A 14,248-nucleotide genomic window follows, 5' to 3' on the forward strand; every position below is an offset into this window, starting at 1 on the left:
CAAAGGAAATGTGTCTCGTTACAGAACACCAAAGGAAATGTGTCTCGTTACAGAACGCCAAAGGAAATGTGTCTCGTTACAGAACGCCAAAGGAAATGTGTCTCGTTACAGAACACCAAAGGAAATGTGTCTCGTTACAGAACGCCAAAGGAAATGTGTCTCGTTACAGAACGCCAAAGGAAATGTGTCTCGTTACAGAACACCAAAGGAAATGTGTCTCGTTACAGAACGCCAAAGGAAATGTGTCTCGTTACAGAACGCCAAAGGAAATGTGTCTCGTTACAGAACGCCAAAGGAAATGGGTCTCGTTACAGAACGCCAAAGGAAATGTGTCTCGTTACAGAACGCCAAAGGAAATGGGTCTCGTTACAGAACGCCAAAGGAAATGTGTCTCGTTACAGAACGCCAAAGGAAATGTGTCTCGTTACAGAACGCCAAAGGAAATGTGTCTCTCGTTACAGAACGCCAAAGGAAATGTGTCTCGTTACAGAACACCAAAGGAAATGTGTCTCGTTACAGAACGCCAAAGAAAATGTGTCTCGTTACAGAACACCAAAGGAAATGTGTCTCGTTACAGAACACCAAAGGAAATGGGTCTCGTTACAGAACGCCAAAGGAAATGGGTCTCGTTACAGAACACCAAAGTAAATGTGTCTCGTTACAGAACGCCAAAGGAAATGTGTCTCGTTACAGAACGCCAAAGGAAATGTGTCTCGTTACAGAACACCAAAGGAAATGTGTCTCGTTACAGAACGCCAAAGGAAATGTGTCTCGTTACAGAACGCCAAAGGAAATGTGTCTCGTTACAGAACACCAAAGGAAATGTGTCTCGTTACAGAACACCAAAGGAAATGCGTCTCTTTCATCTCTCACTGATTTTATACTGTAAGGATCATTTCTTTCTGCATGATAAGCATGGCTATTATCTGTGTGTGGTCCTGTCTCCCTGGTCCTGCCTCCCTGGTCCTGCCTCCCTGGTCCTGTCTCCCTGGTCCTGTCTCCCTGGTCCTGCCTCCCTGGTCCTGCCTCCCGTCTCCCTGGCCCAGTCTCCTGGGCCCTGTCTCTCCCTGTCCTGTCTCTCCCTGTCCCTTCTCTCCCTATCCTGTCTCTCCCTATCCTGTCTCTCCCTATCCCGTCTCTCCCTGTCCCTTCTCTCCCTATCCCGTCTCTCCCTGTCCTGTCTCTCCCTATCCCGTCTCTCCCTGTCCCGTCTCTCCCTATCCCGTCTCTCCCTATCCCGTCTCTCCCTATCCCGTCTCTCCCTATCCCGTCTCTCCCTATCCCGTCTCTCCCTGTCCTGTCTCTCCCTATCCCGTATCTCCCTATCCTGTCTCTCCCTATCCCGTCTCTCCCTGTCCTGTCTCTCCCTATCCTGTCTCTCCCTGTCCTTTCTCTCCCTATCCTGTGTCTCCCTATCCTGTCTCTCCCTATCCTGTCTCTCCCTATCCTGTCTCTCCCTATCTTGTCTGTCCTGCCTCCCTGGTCCCATCTCCCGGGTCCCAGTCTCCCTGGCCCAGTCTCCCTGGCCCTGTCTCTCCCTATCCTGTCTCTCCCTATCCCGTCTCTCCCTATCCCGTCTCTCCCTGTCCTTTCTCTCCCTATCCTGTGTCTCCCTATCCTGTCTCTCCCTATCCTGTCTCTCCCTGTCCTTTCTCTCCCTATCCTGTGTCTCCCTATCCTGTCTCTCCCTATCCTGTCTCTCCCTATCCTGTCTCTCCCTGTCCTTTCTCTCCCTATCCTGTCTCTCCCTATCCTGTCTCTCCCTATCCTGTCTCTCCCTATCCTGTCTCTCCCTATCCTGTCTCTCCCTATCCTGTCTCTCCCTATCTTGTCTGTCCTGCCTCCCTGGTCCCATCTCCCGGGTCCCAGTCTCCCTGGCCCTGTCTCTCCCTGTCCCGTCTCTCCCTGTCCCGTCTCTCCCTGTCCCGTCTCTCCCTGTCCCGTCTCTCCCTGTCCTGTCTCTCCCTGTCCCGTCTCTCCCTGTCCCGTCTCTCCCTATCTCGTCTCTCCCTGTCCTGTCTCTCCCTATCCTGTCTCCCCCTATCTTGTCTGTCCTGTCTCTCTGGTCCTGTCTCTCTGGTCCTGTCTCTCTGGTCCTGTCTCTCTGGCCCTAGCTGGATTGGCAGAGAAGTATGAAAAAGATTTACAGACACGGTAAAGTGAGCCACCCCACAGGACATGATCATAAGACCGGTTCACCCTGAAGGCTTTAACAACAGCTTCTGTTCTGTTTGCTTGCCTCTAGTCTCAACCACAGTCTAACCATTAACCAGCACATCCTTCTCAAGGACACAAGGATATATAGATGCCCCCAAGTCAACATGGCAGTGGTGGCGTCAACAGATCTAAATCATCTGCCAACAGCTTTCTGATTGAAAGTGAAAGGGCTGATGTGGTTCTGATAGGTTAAAGAGGCTTGGGTGTAACCCAGGGTCACATGAGGACTGTTACAAAATACACAACCAACCCTTTCAATGTTATATAGGCTTAGAATTATTATTGGATCCGCTGCTACTACTCTACTATTTATCTGCCTGTCTCTGACTGTCTCTGACTGTTTGCCTGTCTCTGACTGTTTGCCTGTCTCCGACTGTCTGCCTGTCTCCGACTGTCTGCCTGTCTCCGACTGTCTGCCTGTCTCCGACTGTCTGCCTGTCTCCGACTGTGTGCCTGTCTCCGACTGTGTGCCTGTCTCCGACTGTGTGCCTGTCTCCGACTGTCTGCCCGTCTCTGACTGTCTGCCCGTCTCTGACTGTCTGCCCGTCTCTGACTGTCTGCCCGTCTCTGACTGTCTGCCCGTCTCTGACTGTTTGCCCGTCTCTGACTGTCTGCCTGTCTCTGACTGTCTGCCCGTCTCTGCCTGTCTACCCGTCTCTGACTGTGTGCTTGTGTCTCTGACTGTGTATGTTTGCATGCTTTAATAGAATGATAATCCAAGTCACTCAACCATCCTGGATCCTGGCTGCTAAGAACATGGAAAGTTGTTGATCTAAATCAAGCATACTTTTTCTTCTTGAATGTATGACTTCGGGCAGGGAAATTCCTGACTAGTCAAAATGTTTATCTTGGTGGCTTTGTTTTGTGTGACTAATGTATTGTAGATTTAGCTCATAGAAGCCCCAAAGTACAGAATACACCCAGTACACTGCTCTGACTTTCCTACAGTCCACCATTACTCTCCTGCAACAACAAAAAACTAATGGAATCAACTGTCTCTTCCTCCCATCCTCTTTTGTCACAGGATTGTGAACTGAAACTGACCAAAGAACCGCTGAGAAAGTTTACCAACGATAAACAAACTTAATCCTAAAACAATGATGAGACAACTGAACACTTAAAACACCTGAAGGTTGCCCTCTGACAAGTGAAATCATGTGCCGTTTTCATTTCTGATGAATAACCTTTCATCACAGTTATCAGTACAGAGACACTGGTGGCAAGAAATATGTATAATGAGAATCCTCTATATAGTAATAATTTAAGAAAGTAAGGGATAGACAACGAAGGGCTCATTATTTCCACAGAACTCCCAGCCCCTCATTGTTTATCCCTCATAGCGTAGTCACAGAGACGATGGCTAGTGTGAGTAGTCAGGTAGGGAGGGGGTAGTGGTAGTAATGGATGGCTGGATTTGTCAATGCGGAGGGTAGTGAGGAGGGTTAGTTAGTCGCAGTGTTTCTCAACCTTTTTCATACCAGGGGCCAACAAGCAATGTTTTTTCCTCCTTTGGGGGCAACTTACATTCAAACTAGCACTGTAGAACTGACGACATTAGTGTCCGTTAACTATCTCAGAGGACTGGCCGGCGATTTGCCATAGACTGGCGCTGGTCCACGGACCAGAGGTTGAGAAACACTGAGTTAGTAAAGGGGACTGTGCCACACTGTCACACTGCCATGCCGTCCGGACTTTACCATCTCCCGTACGTTCTGATTTTCCTTCACAGTCTGCGTCGGAGCTGCATCGACTCGAGTTTGAGAGCTGAAACACAGGAGTTGGAGTGAGTGTACAGTGTATTCGGAAAGTATTCAGACCCCTTCCCTTTTTCCACATTTTGTTACATTACAGCCTTATTCTAAAATGTATTAAATATCTACACACAATACCTTTTTTTTGTGTGCAAATGTATTAAACATTTTTTTAAACTTATTTACATAAGTATTCAGACCCTTTGCTATGAGACTCGAAATTGAGCTCAGGTGCATCCTGTTTCCATTGATCATCCTTGAGATGTTTCTACAACTTGATGGGTCCACCTGTGGTAAATTCAATCAATTGGACATGATTTGGAAAGGCATGATTTGAATGCCAAATCAAATCAAATTTTATTGATCACATACACATATTTAGCAGATGTGTAACGGGTATAGCAAAATGCTTGTGTTTCTAGCTCCAACAGTGCAGTAATATCTAACAATTCACAACATTACACAAATCTAAAAGTGAAATAATGGAATTAAGAAATATATACATTTTAAGACGAGCAATGTCGGAGTGGCATTAACTAAGAATAGAATATAGTATATATATATATGAGACCGTACCACCCTCTGGAGAGCCCTGCGGTTGTGGGCGGTATAGTTGCCGTACCAGGCGGTGATACAGCCCAACAGGATGCTCTCAATTGTGTATCTGTAAACATTTCTGAGGGTCTTAGGGGTCAAGCCAAATTTCTTCAGCCTCCTGAGGTTGAAGAGGCACTGTTGCGCCTTCTTCACCACTGTCTGCGTCGGTGGACCATTTCAGATTGTCAGTGATGTGTACGCCGAGGAACTTGAAGCTTTCCACCTTCTCCCTTGCAGTCCCATCGATATAGGGGCGTGCTCCCTCTGCTGTTTCCTGATGTCCAAAATCAGCTCCTTAGTTTTGTTGACGTTGAGGGAGAGGTTAATTTCCTGGCACCATTCCGCCATTCCGGTGTTGTTTCCTACCTTCACTACGTGGGGACGCCCTTCAGGAAGTCCAGGACCCAGTTGCACAGGACGGTGTTTAGACCCAGGGCCCCAAGCTTAATGATGAGCTTGGAGGGTACTATAGTGTTAAATGCTGAGCTGTAATCAATGAACAGCATTCTTACATAGGTATTCCTCTTGTTCAGATGGGATAGAGCAGTGTGCAGTGCGATGGCGATTGCATCATCCGTGCATCTATTGGGGCGGTAAGCAAATTGAAGTGTGTCTAGGGTGTCAGGTAAGGTAGAGGTGATATAATCCTTAACTAGCCTCTCAAAGCACTTCATGATGACAGAAGTGAGTGCTACGGGGTGATAGTTATTTAGTTCAGTTACTTTTGCTTTCTTGGGTACAGGAACAATGGTGGACGTCTTGAAGCAAGTGGGGACAGCAGACTGGGATAGGGAGAGATTGAATATGTCCGTAAACACTGCATCCAGCTGGTCTGTGTATGCTTTGAGGACGCGGCTATGGATGCCGTCAGCGAGAGTTAACACGCTTAAATGTCTTACTCACGTCGGCCACGGAGAACGAGAGCCCACAGCCACAGTCCTTGGGAGTGGGCCGCATTGGTGGCACTGTGTTATCCTCAAAGCGGGCGAAGATGGTGTTTAGCTTGTCTGGGAGCAAGAAGTTGGTGTCCGCGACGTGACTGGTTTTCCCTTTGTAAATCATGATTGTCTGTAGACCCTGCCACATAAGTCTTGTGTCTGAGCCGTTGAATTGTGCCTCCACTTTGTCTCTGTACTGACGTTTTGTCTGTTTGATTGCCTTATGGAGGTAATAACTACACTCTTTGTATTCAACCATATTCCCAGTCATCTTCGCATGGTTAAATGCAATGGATCGCGCTTTCATTTTTGCGCGAATGCCGCCATCTATCCACGGTTTCTGGTTTGGGTAGGTTTTAATAGTCAACGTGGGAACAACATCCCCTATACACTTCCTGAACTCAGTCACTGTGTCCGTGTAAGCGGCAATGTTATTCTCAACATATCCCGCATGATCAAAACAATCCTGAAGCATGGATTCCGATTGGTCAGACCAGTGTTGAATAGATCTTAGCACAGGTACTTCTTTTTTGAGTTTCTGCCTATAGGAAGGAAGGAGAAAAATTGAGTCGTGATCTAATTTGCCAAAGGGAGGGCGGGGGAGGGCCTTGTAGGCATCTTGAAAAGGCGAGTAGCAGTGATCCAGTGTTTTTCCTAAGCAAGTAGCACAGTCAATGTGTTGATAGAATTTCGGTAGCGTTTTCCTCAAATTAGCTTTGTTTACATCTTTATTCCTGTCTGCGTGATGAACTGAGAACCCAGCTGGCTGTATGGACGGGGACAGTATATCCCGAGAGAACCATGATTCAGTGAAACAGAGTATGTTACAGTCACTGATGTCTCTCTGGAAAGAGATCCTCGCCCTGAGCTCGTCTACTTTAATGTCCAGAGACAAAACATTAGTGAGTAATATACTCAGAAGCGGTGGAGGGTGTGCCCGCCTCCTGAGCTGGACTAGAAGTCCACTCCGAATACCTCGTCTCCGCCGTCGGCGACTTGGAGCAGCCTCTGGGATAAGTTAAATTGCCCTGGGGGGGTACGAACAAAGGATCCAATTCAGGAAAGTTGTATTCCTGGCCGTAATGCTGGTGAGTTACCGCCGCTCTGATAACCAAAAGTTATTTCCGGCTGTATGCAATATCACAAAAAACATTCTGGGCTGATAATGTAAGAAATAACACACAAAAAAACTAAATACTGCAAAATTGCTTAGGATCTAGAAGGAGAGCTGCCATGTCTGTTGACGCCATCTTGTGCATCACGGTGGCAGCATCATTATATGGGGATGTTTTTCAGCAGCAGGGACTGGGAGACTAGTCAGGATTGAGGGAAAGATGAACGGAGCAAAGTACAGAGAGATCCTTGATATAAACCTGCTCCAGAGCACTAAGGACCTCAGACTGGGGTGAAGGGTCAGCTTCCAACAAGACAACGACTCTAAGCACACGGCCAAGAGTGGCTTCGGAACAAGTCTCGTAATGTCCTTGAGTGGCCCAGCCAGAGCCCGGACTTGAACCCGATCGAACATCTCTGGAGAGACTTGAAAATAGCTGTGCAGCGACGCTCCCCATCCAACCTGACAGAGCTTGAGAGGATCTGCAGAGAAGAATGGGAGAAACTCCCCAAATACAGGTGTGCCAAGCTTGTAGCGTCATACCCAAGAAGACTCGAGGTTGTAATCGCTGCCAAAGGTGCTTCAACAAAGTACTGAGTAAAGGGTCTGAATACTTATGTAAATGTGAATACTTACGTTTTTTTTTTTATACATTTGCAAAAATTTCAATTTTTATTTTTTGCTTCGTCATTATGGGGTATCTTGTTTAGATTGATGAGGGGGAAAAAATATTTATTCAATTCTAGAATAAAGCTGTAACGTTACAAAATGTGGAAAAAGTCAATACTTTCCAAATGCACTGTACATGTATAGTTTCTCCCATTCCTCTCACAGGAGGTTGTGGCACCTTAATTGGGAGGAACGGGCTTGTTGTAATGACAGGAGCGAAATCAGTGGAATGGTATTAAATACATCAAACACATGGTTTCCAGGTATTTGATGCCATTCCATTTTCTCCGTTCCGGACATTATTATAAGACGCTCTCACCTCAGCAGCCTCCACTGATATAGTTATATACACACACAGACTAAGTGTACAAAACATTAGGAACACCTTCCTAATATTGAATTACAGACGCTTTTGCCTTCAGAACAGACTCAATTCGTCGGGCATAAACTACAAGGCATTGAAAGCGTTCCACAGGGATGCTGGTCCATGTTGACTCCATGTCGTCCCAGAGTTGTGTCAAGCTGGCTGGATGTCCTTTGGGTGATTGACCATTCTTGATACACACGGGAAACTGTTGAGCGTGAAAAACCCAGCAGCATTGCAGTTCATGACACACTCGAACAGGTGACATCAATAAGGGACCATAGCTTTCACCTGGATTCGCCTGGTCAGTCTATGTCACGGAAAGAGCAAGTGTTCCTAATTTTTTGTACACTCCTGAATCATGATCTCTGGGCAAATTTAGGAAAAGCAAAGAATGAAGAAAGACTTTTGATAGTAGTTGACTTACCTCAGAACATTTTTCAATTTTCTGACCTTTGGTCATAATGTAGTTGGTCATCACCACAAAAGAAGAGTCTCCCTGAGGTGTGTGAGAGTGAGAGTGAGAGAGTGAGAGAGTGAGAGAGTGAGAGAGAGAGAGAGAGAGAGAGAGAGAGAGACTTTGACTTTTTGTCTTTCTTTACTGAAACATTCTCATTTCATTTCAAACTCGCCACCCTCCCCCCCCTAAAATAAAAAAAAACAAAATATAGCCTGTACTGCATACATGTACCATACTCACCTTACCATCTACCACATGATACAAATCACCATACACAAAAAACATACCCTCTCCTACAACCGTATATCCAAAACATCTTCCCCAGCTGTACATACAGCCCCCCCAACACACCATATCTCCTCAAACATCTCCACACATTTTATCATTTTATAGAACTCAAACTCAACCCTAAGGCGCGCAGAGACCATCCCATTAAACAGTAGTAAAGGGTCTGTTATCCCCCCACCTTTGACCCTGTTTCTCCTTGTTAGCCAAATAGCTAACTTCGCCTGAGCAAACAGAAAATTCAACAAAACACATTTTTCTTTCTCCTTACTCGAATACCTGTATCCCATTATAAACATCCCAACAGCAAAAACCACCCCCAACCTCTCACACAGACATTCCAACAGAGACATTAATGGCATTAACCTGGTGCACACAGAAAACACATGAATCACAGTTTCTTTCATTTGACAGAAAGGACACCCCTGCCCAATTCCCGGATCAACCCGCGCCAACCAGCTGTTAGTGGCCAGGGCTCCATGAAGAACCCTCCACTGGAGGTCCCCTGACCTCTTTGGTACTGGGGGTTTATAGAGCGCCCTCCATCTAAAACCCACCATACTCTCCACCCCACATACCCCCTGCCACTGATGTGCCTTCACTCCTGTTAGGCTCCGAATGTTCCTAACCTTAACGCAGAGGTTGTAGAGGGCTTTACCTCCCACCCCCTCAAACTCCCCCAGGCTCGGAGTGTTAAAATCTAACAAGTCCTCCAGACCCCCTTGCCAGTCTCCAGTCTCTGCCGTCACCTGCAGTGGCGGAAACATTGGTGGCCCCTCTCCCTTCGGCCTATCAAACACCCCCCTTACCTGCTCAGACAGTGCCTCCTGGACCTCCTCCAGGAATCTCTCCAGCAGCCTAAGAGACGTTATTCCTGTTTGTTGAGCCAAGACCTCCGGGGTTTTCCACCCCTCCTCTTCCAGCATTCTCAGGTCACCTAGCCTTTGTACACCCCCTGCCATCAGTTGCCTCTGCAGGGTGGCAGACTGAACCGATCTCAAAGGGATGGCTGGGTTGTGGAAAATAGGCTCCTCCCACACCCACTGCCCAGGCTCCACACCCCCTTCTCGTGTGGGTCTTAATAGCTGCCAGGTCCTCAGCACCGCAGAGTAAAACTCTGAGAGACCTGCTGTACTCATCCTCTCCAGCTTCATGAGGAACAGCTGCCGGTCCAACCCTAATCCACCAGCTCTTCTCAGCAGTGCGCATGCTGGTTCCCTCCAGCCAACATCAGTATGGTACAGCAGTCTCTGCACCGCCTTTAGCCGGAAAGCAGCCATCCTGCTCTCCAGTTCCACCAGGCCCTGTCCTCCTTCGTGGACGGTCATGTACAACACTGCTGCCTTCAGCCAGTGATGTCCCGACCAAAAGAAGTCCACCAGCTTGCGTTGCAGGTCTGCAAGCAGACCGGCGGGGGGGTTGAGGACAGCCAGTTTATGCCACAAGGAAGATGCCACCAGGTTGTTAATTATCAGCACCCTCCCTCTATATGACACTTGCGATAGGAGCCACCTCCACCTGGCCAGTCTTGACACCACTGCCTGTGACAGCCCCTCCCAGTTCTTCCTGACCCACCTCTCCGAGCCCAGGTACACCCCCAACACTTTAAGCCCTTCACAACCCCACTGCAAACCCCCTGGAAGCAGAGGAGGAGCCCTATCCCCCCATGCCCCACATAACAGAGCTTTGCTCTTTCCCCAGTTTACCTTAGCTGATGAAGCTCCCTCGTACACCTTCAGACTGGTCTCTAGTTCCTGCATATCTTGCCCATCCCTGACCATCACAGAAACATCATCTGCATATGCTGAGACTGCTATTCCTGTCACCACCTCCATGCCTGTCCAGCACACTCCCTGCAATCTCCTGAGTAGCAGTCCTAAAAAAGGCTCAATGGCTAGTGTGTATAGCTGCCCAGATAGAGGGCATCCTTGTCTAATGCCCCGTCTCACCCAGACTGGCCTACTGAGCCCCCCTCCCACCTTAACCATACATGACGCCCCAGCATACAACAGCTTCACACAGGTCACAAAACTCTTCCCAAACCCAAACACAGACATCACATTAAACAGATACTCATGATCCACTCTATCAAAGGCCTTCTCTTGATCTAAAGAGACCAGTCCAAAGTTCACATTAGAACCTCTCGACAAGTCCAACATGTCCCTAATCAAGAACAAGTTGTCCGTGATTGAGCGTCCCGGTACACAATATGTCTGGTCCTTGTGTATTATAGAGTCCAGATGGGACTTCAGTCTGTTAGAGAGGACCTTGGCAAAAATCTTGTAGTCCGCACAGAGTAATGCCACAGGCCTCCAGTTCTTAAGTTCACACAAGTCCCCTTTTTTGGGCAGGAGAGTCAGTGCCGCCCGACGGCAGCTCATCGGCAACTCTCCTACCCCGATGCACTCACGCAAGACGCAAAAGAAGTCCTGTCCAATTATTCCCCAGAATTTTTTGTAAAACTCCACTGGAAGTCCATCGACCCCCGGTGCACGACCGGGGGACATCTGGGTTACGGCCTCTGCCAGTTCATGTGACAACAGAGGAATGTCCATTTCATCCCTCTGTGCCCGAGAGAGCTTAGGGAGTCCTGCGAACAAGACCTGAGCACACATAGGATCACACATTTCTGCCCTATACAATTCAGTATAAAACTCCACAGTCCGCTCCCGCATCTCCCCCACCACAGAGGTCACCCGCCCATCAGAGAGCCGTAAACAATGCATACCCTTGGCTTCACTGCTCTGTCTTTCCAAACCAAAGAAGAAGGAGCTGGGAGCATCCATCTCCTTGAGCATGGAGAACCTAGCTCTTACAAGTGCTCCCTTTGCTTTAACCTGGAAAAAACTGCCCAGGTCCCTACGTAATTCGGCTAAATTAGCCTGGAGGCCTACATTGCCTTGCCCCACCATCTCTACCTCCATCTCACTAATACACCGCTCTAGTTCCCCCAATACTCTCCTAGCCTCTGAGGATGAGAGAGCTGTGTACTGTTGACAGAAAAGCCGAATTTGCACTTTCCCCACATCCCACCATTGACTCAGAGACTCATACTCCTCTCTTCGCTGCCCCCACCTTTCCCAAAAAGTCTGGAAACCTGAGCAAAAAGTGGCATCTTGTAAGAGCTTTACATTGAACTTCCAATAAGATGCCTGCCGGGGCCCTGGTGAAATAGACAGCCGAGCCATGGTTATGTGGTGATCCGAAAACCCCACTGGGAGAATGGTAGCGCCCAGCAGCCTATTGCTCTGATTCCTGGACATGTAAAAACGATCAAGTCGGGCTGCACTCACCCTAGCCCCAAAGACCTTCACCCATGTATACTGTCTTGTGTTTGGGTGTTTAGTTCTCCAAACATCCACTAGGTCGAACTGGTTAATGATGTCCCCTAACACTCCCACTGACACTGAATGAGGCTCTTCCCCATTTCTGTCTTTTGTAAAATCCATTGTACAGTTCCAGTCACCTCCGATCACCAGCGTCTCCTCAGGCGCTACTTGTGAGAGTTCCTGTCTAAGACTCCCAAATAGAACCCCTCTTTCTCTCCCTGTGTTAGGCGCATACACATTTATAAAAACAAAGCCCATGCTGTTAATTTCTGCTTTAACAACAAGCAACCTGCCCTTACACACCTCCTTTGAGGAGCAAATTTTTACAGACATACCCGGTGCAAAAAGGACTGCCACCCCTGCACTAAGATTTGTCCCATGGCTCAACACACTTGCCCCTTTCCACCAGAGCCCCAATCAACTTCATTCACCACATCACTATGAGTCTCTTGCAGAAACAAGACCTGTACTTTTTTTTGTTTTACATATTCACCCAACACACTCCTCTTTCCCGCATCTCTGGCGCCATTTATATTAAGCGAGCCTACCCGAAGAGTCTCCATAAGAAGTGGGAGAAAAGCCAGCAGAGAAATAGACCAATAGAAAAGCTCAAAAAGCCCCAGTGTCAGAAAGAAATTAAACATTTAAACAGTGTCTGAAGGTAAACCTTTACGCACTGTTGTGACCCACTTCCTCAACCTAAACCGTTTCCTGGGTGAGAGGACACCATGCCCCTCATTTCTCATTGCATGTTTTACTGATCTTACAAACTTTCTAGGATCAGGAAAAAAAGCCTCAAGATTAACTTTTTTCCCCTTAGTCTCATTCAGGAACCTTGTCAGTTCTCTCAACGTGTACTTAGACCCCTCTGGTTGACTGGCTGTCAGCTCCGGGCCAATTGAAGAGGAGTCTGAAAAAAATAACTCCTCATCCTCTTCCTCAGACTCACTTTCCTCCTCTTCTCTATCTCCCACCCTGACCACCTGCTCTTTCTCTCTGGTTAGGGCCTCACCTACAGCAACAGGCAACATTTCCATTGTGCCTTTGCCCACACCCTTTTTCCTTTTCCGCTTGACACCCTCCTCCTCCCCCCCTAATCTCTTACACTTCCCCACTATACTCTCCTCATCCACTAGAATAACCTGACTAGACCCAGTATCATCTACACCACCCTCCATAGCATGACTAGGCCCAGCATCATCTACACCACCCTCCATAGCATGACTAGGGCCAGCCTCAGCTACCCCACCATCCATAGCCTGACTAGACTCAGCCTCTTCTATACCACCATCCATATCCTGCCTAGACCCAGCACCCTTTACACCACCCTCCATAGCATAACTAGGCCCAGCCTCAGCTACCCCACCATCTCTAGCCTGACTAGACTCGGCCTCTGCTTCCCCACCATCTCTAGCCTGACTAGACCCAGCCTCCACTACCCCACCATCTCTAGCCTGACTATACTCAGCTACAGCTACCCCACCATCTCTAGCCTGACTAGGCCCAACCTCATCTACACCACCATCTCTAGCCTGACTAGGCCCAGCCTCTGCTGTCTGCATCTCCTTACCCCCTGCACTTTGACCTCGATTTCCCCCACTGGCGCCTGTACCCTCACCTTGTCTACGGCCTTTGTGTGGGCACGCAAAACTCTTGTGCCCCAAATCCCCACATTCAAAACACCGTAGACTATCTGTGCTGGCAAAACCTGCATAGAGCCCCTCCCCATGTCTCACTTTAAAGTGCACATTTAGCTGTTGCTCATTGTTGTTCAGAAACATAAACACTTGCCTCCGGAACGAAACAACGTGCTTAACGGCATCTGCCTGAAAACCTGCTGATAGTACACGGAAACCGCTAGCAAACTTACCAAAACGACTCAGCTCTTTCCTAATTTGATCATCCGTAATAAACGGAGGCAAATTGGCCACTACAACTCTTGTTGAAGGGGTAGAGAGAGGTGAAATTGACACCAACACATCCCTTACAAATATTCCGCTAGCAATTAGCCTACCAACCAAATTAGCCCTTTTCATGAACACAACCACAGCTTTGTTCATTCTAGAAGCAGAATGTATAAACTCAGCTCCTACCTGTTCACCGACCGTGAGCAGAACCTCCTCCACCTTAACTCCGTTCTCAGGAACACACCTGAATCCATGCTGTATCGACAGCGTCTCCTCCGCGCTAGGCTGAGAAGCCATCGCGCACACCGCACCTTCCAAACCCCAGGAAAATTACTCTGTCCTCTTCCACCCTAACTTTGAAAAAAAAACTTTGGATACCGCTAAAACAAATACTGCATTAACCCTCCACCATAGAAAATAACATGTAAAGAAAAGAATCAAGAAAGTTAGTTAGGATAGAGCTTTCCACACCAAACACTCAAACTCCAAAAACACCCAGCATGCACTGCGAGAGAGAGAGAGAGAGAGAGAGAGAGAGAGAGAGAGAGAGAGAGGGAGAGAGAGAGGGAGAGAGAGAGAGAGAGACAGAGAGAGAGAGAGAGAAAGAGAGAGAGAGA

The 14,248-nt window shown here is 48.0% G+C and overlaps 1 protein-coding gene across 2 annotated transcripts in view; it reads right to left on the minus strand.

The window, feature by feature from the left end:
* LOC120056832 (P2X purinoceptor 1-like) overlaps positions 1–14,248 on the minus strand; it is a 48,324-nt gene that overhangs the window by 13,317 nt on the left and 20,759 nt on the right. Inside the window, exons 3-4 of one of the 2 annotated variants that reach the window (XM_039005063.1) lie at positions 8,078–8,149; positions 3,927–3,981 (exon numbers count right to left, since the gene is read on the minus strand). In XM_039005063.1, the coding sequence (XP_038860991.1) occupies positions 3,927–3,981; positions 8,078–8,149 (127 nt within the window). Of the gene's footprint in view, positions 1–3,914; positions 3,982–8,077; positions 8,150–14,248 lie in introns of both variants that reach the window. The other variant, XM_039005062.1, reaches the window with a different exon arrangement.

Source organism: Salvelinus namaycush, chromosome 12 (assembly GCF_016432855.1).
Source record: "Salvelinus namaycush isolate Seneca chromosome 12, SaNama_1.0, whole genome shotgun sequence".
In the NCBI taxonomy this organism is placed as follows: domain Eukaryota; kingdom Metazoa; phylum Chordata; class Actinopteri; order Salmoniformes; family Salmonidae; genus Salvelinus; species Salvelinus namaycush.